The sequence below is a fragment of the Orcinus orca genome, chromosome 14 (assembly GCF_937001465.1).
Source record: "Orcinus orca chromosome 14, mOrcOrc1.1, whole genome shotgun sequence".
NCBI classification, from domain to species: domain Eukaryota; kingdom Metazoa; phylum Chordata; class Mammalia; order Artiodactyla; family Delphinidae; genus Orcinus; species Orcinus orca.
Window position 1 is genome coordinate 73,012,067 of NC_064572.1, and position 13,613 is coordinate 73,025,679.

At 42.0% G+C, this 13,613-nt stretch overlaps 1 protein-coding gene and 1 long non-coding RNA gene across 6 annotated transcripts in view; one reads left to right on the forward strand and one right to left on the reverse strand.

The window, feature by feature from the left end:
• ACSL5 (acyl-CoA synthetase long chain family member 5) overlaps window positions 1-13,613 on the forward strand; it is a 44,772-nt gene that overhangs the window by 26,025 nt on the left and 5,134 nt on the right. For all 4 annotated transcript variants that reach the window (XM_033421023.2, XM_004265840.4, XM_049697055.1 and 1 more), the window contains 12 exons: window positions 1,832-1,896; window positions 2,017-2,118; window positions 3,748-3,847; window positions 5,167-5,345; window positions 6,110-6,142; window positions 6,231-6,282; window positions 7,082-7,155; window positions 7,477-7,554; window positions 8,645-8,779; window positions 9,884-10,018; window positions 10,544-10,639; window positions 13,402-13,474. In XM_033421023.2, coding sequence (XP_033276914.1) covers window positions 1,832-1,896; window positions 2,017-2,118; window positions 3,748-3,847; window positions 5,167-5,345; window positions 6,110-6,142; window positions 6,231-6,282; window positions 7,082-7,155; window positions 7,477-7,554; window positions 8,645-8,779; window positions 9,884-10,018; window positions 10,544-10,639; window positions 13,402-13,474 — 1,122 coding nt within the window. The remainder of the gene's footprint in view (window positions 1-1,831; window positions 1,897-2,016; window positions 2,119-3,747; window positions 3,848-5,166; window positions 5,346-6,109; window positions 6,143-6,230; window positions 6,283-7,081; window positions 7,156-7,476; window positions 7,555-8,644; window positions 8,780-9,883; window positions 10,019-10,543; window positions 10,640-13,401; window positions 13,475-13,613) is intronic.
• Window positions 4,974-13,407, reverse strand: LOC125961010 (uncharacterized). 2 transcript variants are annotated; one of them, XR_007471304.1, is made up of 3 exons: window positions 13,057-13,407; window positions 10,153-10,299; window positions 4,974-8,069 (listed from the first exon to the last, which is right to left on the reverse strand). It is a non-coding gene; the product is annotated as an uncharacterized LOC125961010 (long non-coding RNA). The 2 variants fall into 2 exon arrangements; XR_007471305.1 differs by lacking the exons at window positions 10,153-10,299; window positions 13,057-13,407 and adding an exon at window positions 8,446-8,648.

Sequence of the window (13,613 nt, forward strand, 5' to 3'; positions counted from 1 at the left end):
GCGTGTCCGGAGCCTGTGCTCCGCAACAGGAGAGGCCACAATAGTGAGAGGCCTGCGTACCGCAAAAAAATAATAATAAAAAAAAAAATAACTCAGTCTCATTCTGGCTTAGATGTGGGGTCTTCTCGGCCGGTTAGAGTTGTTCCTTAGCCTAACAAATATCATGACTTTCGTGGCTTCTGTGGCTGCAATGACTATTTACTCTAGTAAGTGGATGTTCCCAGACTTATTGTAATTTTAAATAAGGCTGAGTAGTTTCAATGTTCAGAAGTGTAATTCTTCTATTGTCAAATGTAAGACAATAAATGTAAGTTGTAAAAATCTTGATGGCCAGTGTGTGCGTACATGTGTGTGTGTACATGTGTGCTCCTGTATGTACTCGTATGTGTATGTGTTCTTGCAGTTCTTTATGAGTCTCAGTATCTCAGAAGACACGCTCATACAAACGGGCGAAGTACATTACCAGATAAAACTTAACAAATGAGGGAAAAGGCCCCACTTTAATAGCTGTTAAAGAAACCTAGACTAAAGTAATAACTTTCTAAAAAATTTTTTATTTTATTCATTTATTTATTTATTTTTGGCTGCTTCGGGTCTTAGTTGTGGCCCACGGGCTCTTTTCGTTGTGGCGCATGGGCGTCTCTCTAGTTGTGAGGGTTTTCTCTTCTCTGGTTGTGGTGCACGGGCTCCAGAGCGTGTGGGCTCTCTAGTTGTGGCACATGGGCTTAGTTGCCCCACAGCATGTGGGATCTTAGTTCTCTGACCAGGGATCGAACCCACATCCCCTGCATTGCAGGACAGATTCTTTACCACTGCACCTCCAGGGAAGTCCCTAAAGCAATAACTTTTAAAACCTATTTAACCAGAAGACATATTAAAAAGAGAGTATTTAGTGTCTATGACTTGATATATTGCTGGTTGGAGAAAAGCAAATTGTTACAGCTGCTTCACCAAGCAATGTGGGGCCAGGTATTAAAAACCTGAGCTGTGTGACCAACCATCCTCACTCCCAGCCGCTGCCACCCTTCCCAACACAGTTATTTCATTTAAAATACTCTATTCTAAGAAAATTTTCTAACTTTGAAATGATCAGTTGGAAAATATGCATCATACCATTACCATTACCAAGATTGAGGTGTCAATCTTGGAAACAATCTCAATGCCCATAATGAGATAAATTCAGCTATATAGTAGAACCCTTCATAACTTGGCCATAATAAGGCCATTGAAATCTCTACAGAGAAGAAATAATAACAGGGGAATATTTATATCAAACAGGGGAAGGAAGCAGGATACCAAAATATACATGTGGAATGAGTATAACCCTGTAGAACTATCAAAGGAGGTATGAAAGAAAATATCATCCTTAACAATGGTGTTTATGTGATGAGATTATTGATGACTTGTATTTTGATTTTTTTCTAAATTTTTATGAACATATATTTCTTTCATTGTAGGGAAGCTCAATCCGAGATTATCCGATATAGTCTATTAGTGTTTACTTGTGAGCTTTTGTTTGTTCACCTCATGTGGGCTAGTCCATACTCATGGCTTTCCCCAAATGCCTGTTACCATGGAGGTCACATATTCCAACATGGAACCACCCTTGTTTTGTAGCATTTCCCAAATGTTTCAAATGTGGTTTGCAAGGCTCCCTCTGCCTTTGAGAACTGAGTACTTACTGCGTTTGAATTTCCTTGGCACATAAGAGAAGCTCGCATCTTTACTGGATTTGTCCTTTGTGTCTTGTCTCTTCCTAACCTCCTTTAACCTTCTCTGGTCCAAAGAATTTGCAACTGGAGCTGATTTTCATTTAATGTTATGTTTTTAGACAATGGGCCTTGCTTGGGATATAGAAAACGAAACCAGCCCTACAGATGGCTGTCCTACAAACAGGTAAGTCAGGCCCATGATTTTGGATAAATTCTTTTGCTTATGTGGTTATCTTGGGCTAATATGATCTCTTTTGGGTCTTGACTGCTTTTTTTTCTCTCTCTTTACCTCTCTCACTTGTAGGTGTCTGATCGAGCAGAGTACCTGGGCTCCTGTCTCTTGCAGAAAGGATATAAGCAATCACAAGAACACTTTGTTGGCATCTTTGCTCAGAATAGGCCAGAGGTAACCATGCTGAAATTAACTCAAGGAAATGAGTCAGGGCTAAGTCTAAAGACTTTAAACCCTACCCCAAATCTAGCACTCTGACACTTGCTGATGACTTATCAAAGCTGTTTAAAGACCTCAGATTCTTTAAATATTGTTCCACTTAAAAGTTACAGTGCAGGACTTCTTTAATCCTGGTTGAATGTCTAGTGCTATTTGCTAGGTGACTGGACTTCTCTTACATGTCTCCCATTATGTGTCATTTTAAGTCAGTCTGTTGTATGAAGAAAATAAGGAAGCTATGAAGGACTGGCAAGTAAGAGCTTGAGGATGATGTGGAAAGGGATGAGTTTGTACTAGAATTGGAATGTGCACATTGTACATGAACATTGTACGTGAACTAGCAACCAAGGCATCCATTGCTACTGAGACCAGCTGTAGCCATCTTTCCACAGTGAGTTGAAAACAGACTTTAGACATTAAGATGATTGGAATTAAGCTTATCTTCAAGTTCAAGTTAAGTCATTAGACCCAGTATCCTCAGAGAAAGCCTTTGTTTGTTTCAGAAGAGTTGGATGACATGTGCTCACCTAAGCCAGTTGCTTAACTAAAAATCCAAGAGGGCCCTGGCTGCACTTTTAGGTGCATCTACATACTTCATCTTCATTACACCCAGCCTCAGTAAGAAGAGATATCCTTGACTCTAGTTCAGGAACTTAACACCAAACCTAGTATCTTAATCTACTAGGGCTTCCATAACAATATACCACAGACTGGTGACTTAAACAACAGAAATTAATTTTCTCACAGTCCTGGAGCTTGGAAGTTCAAGATCAAGGTGTCAGCAGGTTTGTTTTCTCCTGAGGCCTCTCTTCTTGGCTTGTAGACGGCTGCCTTCTTGCTGTGTCCTCCCATGACCATTTCTCTGCCATCCCCTGTGTTTCTTTCCCTTCTTATAAGGACAACAGTTATATTGGATCAGGGCCCCATCCTTATGACCTCATTTAACCTTAGTTACCTCCTTAAAGGAGCTATCTACAAAAACAATTACAATGGGGTTAGGGCTTCAACATAAATTTTAGGGGGAACACAATTCAGTTCATAATGCCTACACTGACATTCAAGGTTTGCCATTAGCAGATTCCAGCCCACCTTTCCAATTCATTTCCTGTCACTTTTTATGCTTTCTGATGTATACTTAGTGATGTCATGCGGTCCTATCTTTGTTCATTCACTTCCTTCTTCCTTGAATACCTTCTCTGCTTCCATCTCCATGACCAAATCCTACCTGTCCTTCAAAGCCCTGCCCAATTTCCGTCACTTTTCCCAAAGCAGTCCCAGATAGCCTACCCCACCCCTGAGTGTGACTCTACCTCAAGACTCCCTAATGCTTTCCATAACCCTTATGGATAGAACTTATTACACTCTCCCTTTGTTTTATAGTTGTCTCTGTACCTATCTTATCTTCTTTATTTAATTATATTTTATAGCATCAGCAGTGGCAGTCCCTAGGGCATCACAAAAAAGGTGATTTTTTTTTTTTTAACACAGAGCCACCAAATAAGCATTTGTTGACTAAATGACTGAATTAGCACATTTCCTTTTGAAAGCATAAGCTATTCCTTATTTGACCTTCTCTCCATACAGTGGGTCATCTCTGAGTTTGCTTGTTACACGTACTCCATGGTAGCTGTCCCCCTGTATGACACCTTGGGAGAAGACGCCGTCATATACATTGTCAACAAGGGTAAAACTTTGCTATTACATTTTTTTTAACATCTTTATTGGAGTGTAATTGCTTTCCAATGGTGTGTTAGTTTCTGCTATATAACAAAGTGAATCAGCTATATGTATACATATATCCCCATATCTCCTCCCTCTTGTGTCTGCCTCCCACCCTCCCTATCCCACCCCTCTAGGTGGTCACAAAGCACCGAGCTGACCTCCCTGTGCGGTGCAGCTGCTTCCCACTAGCTATCTATTTTACATTTGGTAGTGTATATATGTCAGTGCTACTCTCTCACTTCGTCCCAGCTTATCCTTCCCCCTCCCCATGTCCTCAAGTCCATTCTCTACATCTGCGTCTTTATTCCTGTCGCTATTACATTTTAACTTGATTCTTTCTTGATGCTGAGTAATTCCTCATTATCTGTTTTTGTTAGCAGACTTAGAATGCTGTGGCCAGAAAAATGCTCAAGTCTCTCTTGTCCTGTAGTACCTATGATATAATTTAGAGGGAAGTTACAAAAAGCCCATGAGGCAGGTATATAATCAGATAGAAGTTTCAATGAAATGCTTCAAGGTAGTGTAGTATGACAATATAGTTTAGCAAAGACTATTTTTGCTGGCAACCCTGGATGAAAGGCCACAGTTAGTGAATAACTTTTTAATTGACTGTATCACTGTGAAACTACTAGTTTAATTTCCTATTCTTATAAATCGAAGTCAGTATAGCTCACTGGCATGTACCAATGTCCATGCTGAGTCTGTGGACCAAATTACCACTGTTAGAGAAACAAGTTCAAGTTCAATGGGCAAATAAGACATATACTAGATGTTACTTTCTGTCCCAGAACTAGTAGATTAAGTGAGTAGATCCATTTGAACTATAGACATAATCAGAAGGTTTCTGTTTGTGTAAACAAGTATCAAAGCAAATGCTAACATTAAAAATCATAAATGCTTGTCTGCTAAAATCCCCCTTGCCTCCTCCTTTACCTTCTAATCCCTCCTCCCCTCTCCCCCAGGTAAAACACATCGGCAGGACCACATCTACATGATTCACACACGTTGTCTGTATTCTTAAGCAGAAGGAATTTTGGGGCTCCTCTAGAAACTATAAACTGTTAAGTGCATGCAAGGAAATTAAGTGCTTCTGTTTCAATTAAGCTTATTTATTATCAGTGGAATGTTTCAGATTTTATACATTACAAATCTGATTTACAGACATAATCTCCTTTGGGGACCCAGTAGCTTTGAAATTTTCAAGAATCTCTTCCTCTTTGCAAGACAATCGGGTACACAGCAAAGCAGGAGGGTAACCCCCGGCCCTATTTCTGCTTTCAGCTGAGATCGCCACGGTGATCTGTGACACGCCCCAAAAGGCATTGGCCCTGATTAAGAATGTGGAAAAAGGCCTCACCCCGGGCCTGAAATTGATCATCCTCATGGATCCCTTTGAGGACGACCTGAAGAAGAGAGGGGAGAAATGCGGAGTTGAGATCTTATCACTGCTTGATGCTGAGGTATGGGTCTGAAAGTCAGCTCACAGCTGGAAGGCTGGGCTGATGCTGTGGGCAGCTTGCAGGACTTCTACACAAGGGAGCAAGCTGTTGTTCTCCGGGGTGGAAGGAGAAGAGTAAATTACACTCATGCTGTGAAGCGTTGGGAATCATTTCCCTAAGACAACTCAGTGGGTGAGGAAGGTCTGTGGTCAGTGTGCACAGACTTCCAAGTAGAGGATTTATAAATGCAGAGGCTAGGTGGCAGTTAAAGATATGGTCCTGGAGCCAGGCTTCCTAGGTTCACGTTCCAGCTCCACCCCCATTAGTTAGGTGACCTTGGGCCAGTTGCTCCACATCTTCCTTTCCCCCTCTGTAAAATGAGGATGAAATAGTTCTTACCTCACAGAGGAGTTGTAAAGAGTTATATGAGAGAAAATAAAGTGCTCAGGACAGTAATATAAAGTGTAGTAAGCCTTGAAATGTTAACTGTTCATTTTATTCAAAACGATTTAGCAGTGGTCCTAGAAGACTGAACCATAGGAGTCTGATGGGAAGTTTGGACATTTGGGATCGGCCCTCTTGAGTTGATACTCTAGAGGAAACTTATACTCTACCCCAAGGCTTCCATTGTACCTGAATGTTGCCTCTGGGCCTGATCCAGGTTGGAATTTTGGTTGTATTCCCACAGAGGTGTTCTCAAGCAAAAGGGAAAAGGAGGGCTGTATTTGTCCTAAGTCTTCCCAACTCAACTAATGTCTTTCTTTCTTGGTTTCCTGTTCATGCAGAATTTAGGCAAAGAGAACTTCAAAAAACCCGTGGTAAGTTTTCTTCTGCCCAAATTTGAGTCTTTCCATATTCAACTTTCAAAGCTCACGGTAGACTAAGCCCTGGTGCTTTCCCCTCCAGCCTCCTGCACCAGAAGATCTGAGCATCATTTGCTTCACCAGTGGGACCACAGGTCAGTGCCCAGGAAGTTGCCCCAGAGGCCCCTGGTCAGCCAAACACATGGCTTAAGCCACTGACCACTAGTGGGCTGCTAAAAATACCCTACAATAAGCCCTATCCATAGGGGCTTATAATCTAAGATTTGAGTACAGATGCCTGCATAGAAAAACCTATGCATAAGCAAATAAATTTCACTGAACACGGTGGGAGGTGTTTACATGCTATGGAATTCAGGGCTCCTAAAGGTGGCATCAGAAAGTCAACTTTCTCCCCCAGCCCAGACTCTCTCAAGTTGACATCACTGGAGTGGTTTCACTCAATCAAGATAGCCCAGTGGTAGTTCTACACAGATCACTCCACGTCCTCTTTCTCCCCTGTATGTAGTTACCTAGCTATTAGAGCTCAATAAATTTTAACGTGATCCATGATGATCTAGAAGTTATATCCATTCCACTGTGCCCAGTTTATAAAGTGATGGCTAGGTAATATTGTTAGATCTGAAGTCTTCAACATGAAAACAGCACGGGGAGGGGGGCGGGTTACTTGGGATTTTCTTTTTGACTGTGTTGCTGTCTGTGACTGTGGCTATGCCCTGTGTGGTAGCACAAGGCTAAGGCTGCTGTCAGAAGTAGAATCTGTGGAGGCATCAATCATTCGTAAGCAGAGTCATACACTGTTCATAAGAAAAACACAGTGACAGGAGAAGCTCTCGGCTCCCTGGAACAGAACCAATCGAATGTAGCTCCTCATTTCAATGCCAAAGGCTACCTATTAGCCATTTAACAGATCTTTCCACCTCTTGTTTCCTACAGGTGACCCCAAAGGAGCCATGTTAACCCATGAAAATATCGTTTCAAATGCTGCTGCTTTTCTCAAATGTGTGGAGGTCAGTGGTCAATTGAAAAGGAGGCCCTCGTTAAAATGGGAATCTGTCGTAAGATTTTAAAGTTAGAGGAGGCAGAGGGGGAAGAAACAGGTTGAAGGCCTGAGTGTGGACAAATACTGGTGCATCTTTGTCTAGAGTTTTGCTCTTTTAGGGTCACTGCAGATCTCTGCACTCAGTGCAGTTAGGGCACCCCTTAGGGCACAGTGCACACCTGTACAACTGTATGCAGCAGTCCTAGAAAGAAGAAGTGTTTAAATCTTCTTTGGAAGAGAAAGTTGGCATTAATCCACTGTTGTCTCCTTTCCATTTCCTGATCTATAGCATACTTTTGAGCCCAGTTCTGAGGACGTGACCATATCCTACCTCCCCTTGGCTCATATGTTTGAGAGGGTTGTACAGGTAAGGATCCTATATTCCTAGCAGGTATGTGAAAAGAGGGTCCTGACTTGCTAGTCCCACGTTTATTCCAAAGGCAGCTCTGCAACATTTACAATCTTTTCTCTAATGTGAAGGACATGGGCAGGGAGTTGGCATGGCTGAGTCCTAAACTTGGCATCACCCCTAACCTGCAGCAGAGCCTTCCTCTGTTGAGTCTGTGTGTGTCCCACGGAGGAAATGCTTCCTCCTGCCTTCACACAGGGTGCCTGCAAGTCCAGGGAGCTCATAGCCGGGAGCTTACTTACTATCTACCCTCAATTCTGAGCAGGGATACGAGGCATTGCTTTTTCTTTTATTTGGGTTAGAATTTTTGAAAAGACCTAGGGTTAGAGAAAAGGAGTTCCCCACAGAGGGGTGGAGAAGGAGCCTTTGATCCAGGTAAGGTGTCCAGAGTGGAGCTGTTGAGGACTGTGCAGCAACTGGGGGGAGAGCTGGCCTTCTGTGAGTGAACGCCAAGCTTTTAGGCTACTCTGAGGCTGATTTGAGAACCGAAAGCAAAAACACAGGTGTTATTAGGGGTGGAAAATCCTCTCTCTGATCCCTGCTTAAATACCTCTTCAACCAGCTTATCTGTTGATGCATGAAATGCCAAAATGGAAGATTCAGTTCCTTGGGCTAAAGTGTTGATATCTGATTAATAAAATATCAATTCTAATAAGCATATTTTTTCACATTTTACCATTTCTGAAACTGAGATGGTCTTACAATTGTAGGCGTGTTCTAGTTTGAGTGGCAGTGTTTTTTCTTAGTGCTACATAACGAATGGTCTCTTACAAAGGATGATGCCTTAGACCCTCACCCAGAGCTGTGGGCAGAGTAGGGCTGGGCCTTCAGTCTCAGAATCTGTCTTACCTGTCCCGCCACCTCAGCAGAAGTGAGTTTCCATCTTGCCTAGGGGGTAGGGTCTCAGAGTTCTGGGTACATGAAACTTCAGGGGTTGGGTGTCCTGTCCAGAGAAAAGTGCCCATGGACCTCCTCAATTCTGTTCCATACAGACCCCACCCAAAGTGGTCCTTTGGCTCTGAGCTCTGCTCTTTGGTTTTGTTTTTAGGCTGTTGTGTACTCTTGTGGAGCCAGAGTTGGATTCTTCCAAGGAGATATTCGGCTGCTGCCTGATGACATGAAGACCCTGAAGCCCACAGTCTTTCCCGCGGTTCCCCGACTCCTTAACAGGGTCTATGATAAGGTGCTAACCTTGCTTCTGTTGGGCTGGCCCTGAGCTGCCGGAGCTGTCTGGGGCTTAGGCCTGACTAAAGCTCTTAGGAACTCTATGTTACTAAGAAACGTGCTCCACTTCTACCCCCAACCCCTACCAGCATCCACTTATAGCCACACATACAAGTGCAGCCATGAAAGACCATAACAGATGAAACTCCCTTTCCTCTGGATGAGATTACTTGGATGTGATCTGGAGAAAGAGATTAATTCAGAGAGTTGGGGAGCCCCTCAAAATTCAGCTGACTTACTGGTAAATTGTTACTCTGATTTCATAACACTTACTGGTTTAGTGTGCTTCTTGCTGAGGTGCCGCGCCCCACAGTAAATATTTCATACGCGTTCCATCATTTAATTTCTACAAAGCCCAGGAAATCATGCCAACACTTATAATCCCTAACTTACAGATGAGGAGACTGAACCTTGGAGGTTAAATAACTTGTCCAGGGTCAGATCTACTAAGGAGTCGGGCCAGAATCCCACTGCCACATAACAGTTTTAGCTGTCATTGATCACTGCTCTGTTTTTCATTAAGCTTGGCAAAATGGTGATTTTTCTAATCCAAGCATTTCTCTTGCCTTCATTAGCTGAGATTCTTTCATAAAGGCATGAAAATTATTTGATTTTTTCCTTTATCAGTCTTCAAAATAATGAACTGGTACCCCAGCGATCTTCAAAAATGGCCAGTGGGATGTTTTCTTTGTAATGTTATGACATTACATACATACATATGATACTGAATCAAAAGTCCTAACAGTGGTACCCAATCAGCTGTTTAATCAGTACTCCCAGGTAACTTTAGTGTAGATAGATGCTGACTACCTTTTGAGGACATGCTATCTGAGTTGTCAAGGTTGTTTGCTAAGGACAAGGAATTTGGAGGAGCTGGAGCTCTGTGTGTATGTACTAAGTTCACTTCTTTCTTAGTGTGGGCTCATCATTATTCAGCACACCAGTGCATGAATAAGAGCCTCTTCCTTATGAAGCTAGGAGGCACTATCTCTTCCTCACTGATGAATGGCCTTGGTGAGTATCTCCAATAGGTTTCCAACTAAGAGGAGCTGTCACTCTGCAGGTACAAAATGAAGCCAAGACACCCTTGAAGAAGTTCTTGTTGAACTTGGCTGTCGCCTGTAAATTCAGTGAAGTGAAAAAGGGTATCATCAGACGCAACAGTGTCTGGGACAAGCTCGTCTTTGCAAAGATCCAGGTACGTTGGGTAGATTATGGATGGAGCCAGGTAAGTATCTGGGCTGCCCACTGACTCAGCACACTTTGCTTTTCCTTTGATGGTCAAGCATCTCTTTAACTGGAGAGCCTTTTGCACTTTCTGTGTTCACTCACCTTTTGAGATCTCTCTTGGACAGCTTTGTCACTAAAGGGATTTGGTCAAAAAGCAGAAAGTGGATTTTTCTTGTTCTAGCACTTTCATTCTCTTAGGTGGTCTGTTGAGGTTGTAGGTAATTTGAAGGGCCCAAGAATACAAATTATCTGAGGAAATCAAAAAAAAAAAAAAATTGCAGGTCTGGTCCCAGCTATGGATGGTGGTGACAGTAATAGCTAACATTTTAAGTTCTTTTCTACAATGCTGGACCCTATTCTAAGTGCTGTGTAAATTAACGAGTTTAATTCTCATGACAACACCAAGTAGGTAGGCTGTTCTACCCATTTCGCAACACAGGAAACGGAAGCAAAGGGAATAGTCTTCAGCAGGTCTTTTGTGTCTATTAAACAGGAAAGCCTGGGCGGGAAGGTTCGTTTCATGGTCACCGGAGCTGCCCCCATCTCCTCTCCTGTCTTGACGTTCCTCCGGGCAGCAATGGGATGTCCGGTAAGCCAAGCACCTTTTTTTTGATGATAGCTTATTTCACTTTTGCACAAATAAAGCTCACTATTTAAATAAAAATGAAAACACAGACGAAAAGTGCCACAGAGAAAGTCAGCCAAAATCTCAAAATCAAGAGAAAATACCCTTCCAGTCACTTCTTAATGCACCTGTGTACAGAAACCTTTACACAAATGGCATCAGTACTAACAAAATTTTGCCATTTGCAGCAACATGAATGGACTTGGAGGGCATTATGCTAAGTGAAATAAATCAGACAGAGAAACACAAATACCGTGTGATATCACTTACACGTGGAATCTGAAAAAATACAACAGACTAGTCAATATAACAAAAAAAGAAGCAGACTCACAGATATAGAGAACAAACTAGTGGTTACCAGTGGGGAGAGGGGGAGGGGCAAGATAGGGGTAGGGGAGTAAGAGGTACAAACTATTAGGTATAAGGTAAGCTACAAGGATATATTGTACAACACGGGGAATATATCCAATATTTTATAACTATAAATGGAGTATAACCTTTAAAAAACAGCATCAGTTTTCTAAAATACTTATTAAACAGTGCCCATTAACATTGCTCCTTGTCAAATAAACATCATTTTAATGGTTCTGTAATAGTTTATTGAACGTACCCAAATCAGTAGTCTCCTATTGATGGACACTAGAGTTGTTTACCACTTTTTTTTTGTTATTATAATCAAGTGATAAGGATACTTGTGTATATTTATGCAGTTATCAATTTAGGAGAAATCCTTACGAGTGGGGATTATTGGGTCAAAGTATATGGGTTTTTTACATGTTAATGCAGATTATCACACTTCCCTCCAGAAAGGTCTTGTCTTTTTTATGCATTAATGCAAATAATGCACAAGTCCTGATATCCCCATATTCTTGCTAGTGCTTTTTCAGTCACTTAAATCTTAGCCGACGAGATACGTGAAAAATCTTATTGCAACTTTGTTTCTTTTATTAACACTAAATATCTTTTCTACTGCTTACGGGCACTTGTATTTCTTTCATGAATTACTCGATTACTTACTTATAGAAAAATGAGCAAAGGACAATTTGGTTCTCTTTCACCTTGCTTCCTAGGAGTTCTTCATATGGTCATAAAATCAATCTTTGTTGTGTTAGAAATATTTTTCCTAGTCTCACCTTTTTGTACTATGTATTGCTATATAAAAGTTTCAAATGTGTATGTAGTCAGTCACCTTTTCTATGTGGCTCTGTAATTGTTTAGACAGGCCTCCTAACCCTCAATATTGCATAAATCTGTTTTCGTCCAGATTTTCTGGTAGCCTTACGGTCTTACTTTTTTCCAAGTAAGTCTCTGCTCCACCTGGAATTTAGTAAATTGAGTACAGATACACTCTCATATTTGTTTTGAGTACAGATACACTCTTGAGTACAGATACACTCTCATATTTGTTTTTCCACAAACAGCTAAGTAGTTCATTCATTCGGCCAACATGCACAACATGAATGAAACAACGGCCTAAAAGAGAAAAACAAATATGTATGCTAACACATGTATATGGAATCTAAAAAAAAAAAGGGTTCTGATGAACCTAGGGGGGAAGGAAAGGAATAAAGACGCAGACGTAGAGAAAGGACTTGAGGACACGGGGAGGGGGAAGGGTAAGCTGGGATGAAGTGAGAGAGTGGCATGGACATATATACACTACCAAATGTAAAATAGATAGCTAGTGGGAAGCAGCTGCATCGCACAGGGAGATCAGCTCGGTGCTCTGTGACCACCTAGAGGGATGGGATAGGAAGGGTGGGAGGGAGATGTAAGAGGGAGAGGATATGGGGATATATGTATACATATAGCTTATTCACTTTGTTATACAGAGAAACTAACACACCATTGGAAAGCAATTATACTCCAATAAAGATGTTAAAAGAAAAAAGGTTCTGAATTGATGCCAAGGTCAGAGTTCCTCTGGTCTTTCAAACTAGCATCCTCCTGGCCGGTCTTAATACCTTCCTTTCCCTAAAACCAATAGGTCAGAAGGTCCTATTGCCACACCCCTTCCTCTCCTTCTCCACCAGCTCTGCCTATGACAGGCCATAGCCCCACTGCAGCCCATGCACTTACGTCCCCACATCCCCTCTCCAGCCAAGATTATCCTTTATACCAGGAGCGGGCAAACTGCAGCACAGGCCAAATCTGGCCCGTTGCCTGTATTTATAAGTAAAATTTCAGTGGAACACATCCATACCCATTTATTTACATATCGTCTACTGCTGCTTTGGTGCTACACTGGCAGAGTTAAGTCGTTGAAATACAGACCAAGTGGCTCACAAAGTCAAAAATATTCACTATCTGGTTCTATATACAAAAAGTTTGCCAACCCCTGTTCCAAACCATAGCTATTTCCCTTAAAAAATGCTACTCACTTTCTTCAGCTCCTTCAGTAGCACTCCATTGCCTTGGTTCAAGTCTGATTGCCATTGGGTTGCCCATCACTCAATGAATAACTTGCTTTTTTCCATCAGCCTGAAATGCCACATTTCCCAAAGTATAGTATGTTTCCATACTTTGGTCTATTTCTGGACCCTTTTGGTTTTTGAGTGAATCCACAGTTGTAAAGATTTAGCAGCTCAGGCATAAATTCAAGGTATTAGGACACTAAGTGTCCTCCAACTCTCAGAGACCTTGCTTTCCTCATGTCTTGCCATAGGGCACGGCCGGCTCCTGCTTTATCTTGAGTAAGTCTCAAAGCCCTTCTTTGGTTTGCGCAGGTATATGAAGCTTACGGTCAAACAGAATGCACTGCTGGCTGTACAATTACATCACCTGGGGACTGGAAATCAGGTAGGTTCTTTGTCAACTGTGCAGGAGGTTCAGTGGTTGGGAGGAGTTCTGGATGAACTAGGACGCAGGCGTTTAGATAACCTCAGTGCTGTGGATGAATGTGGCAGATGCCAAACCTAAGCTTTGGTCCGGGTCTTCC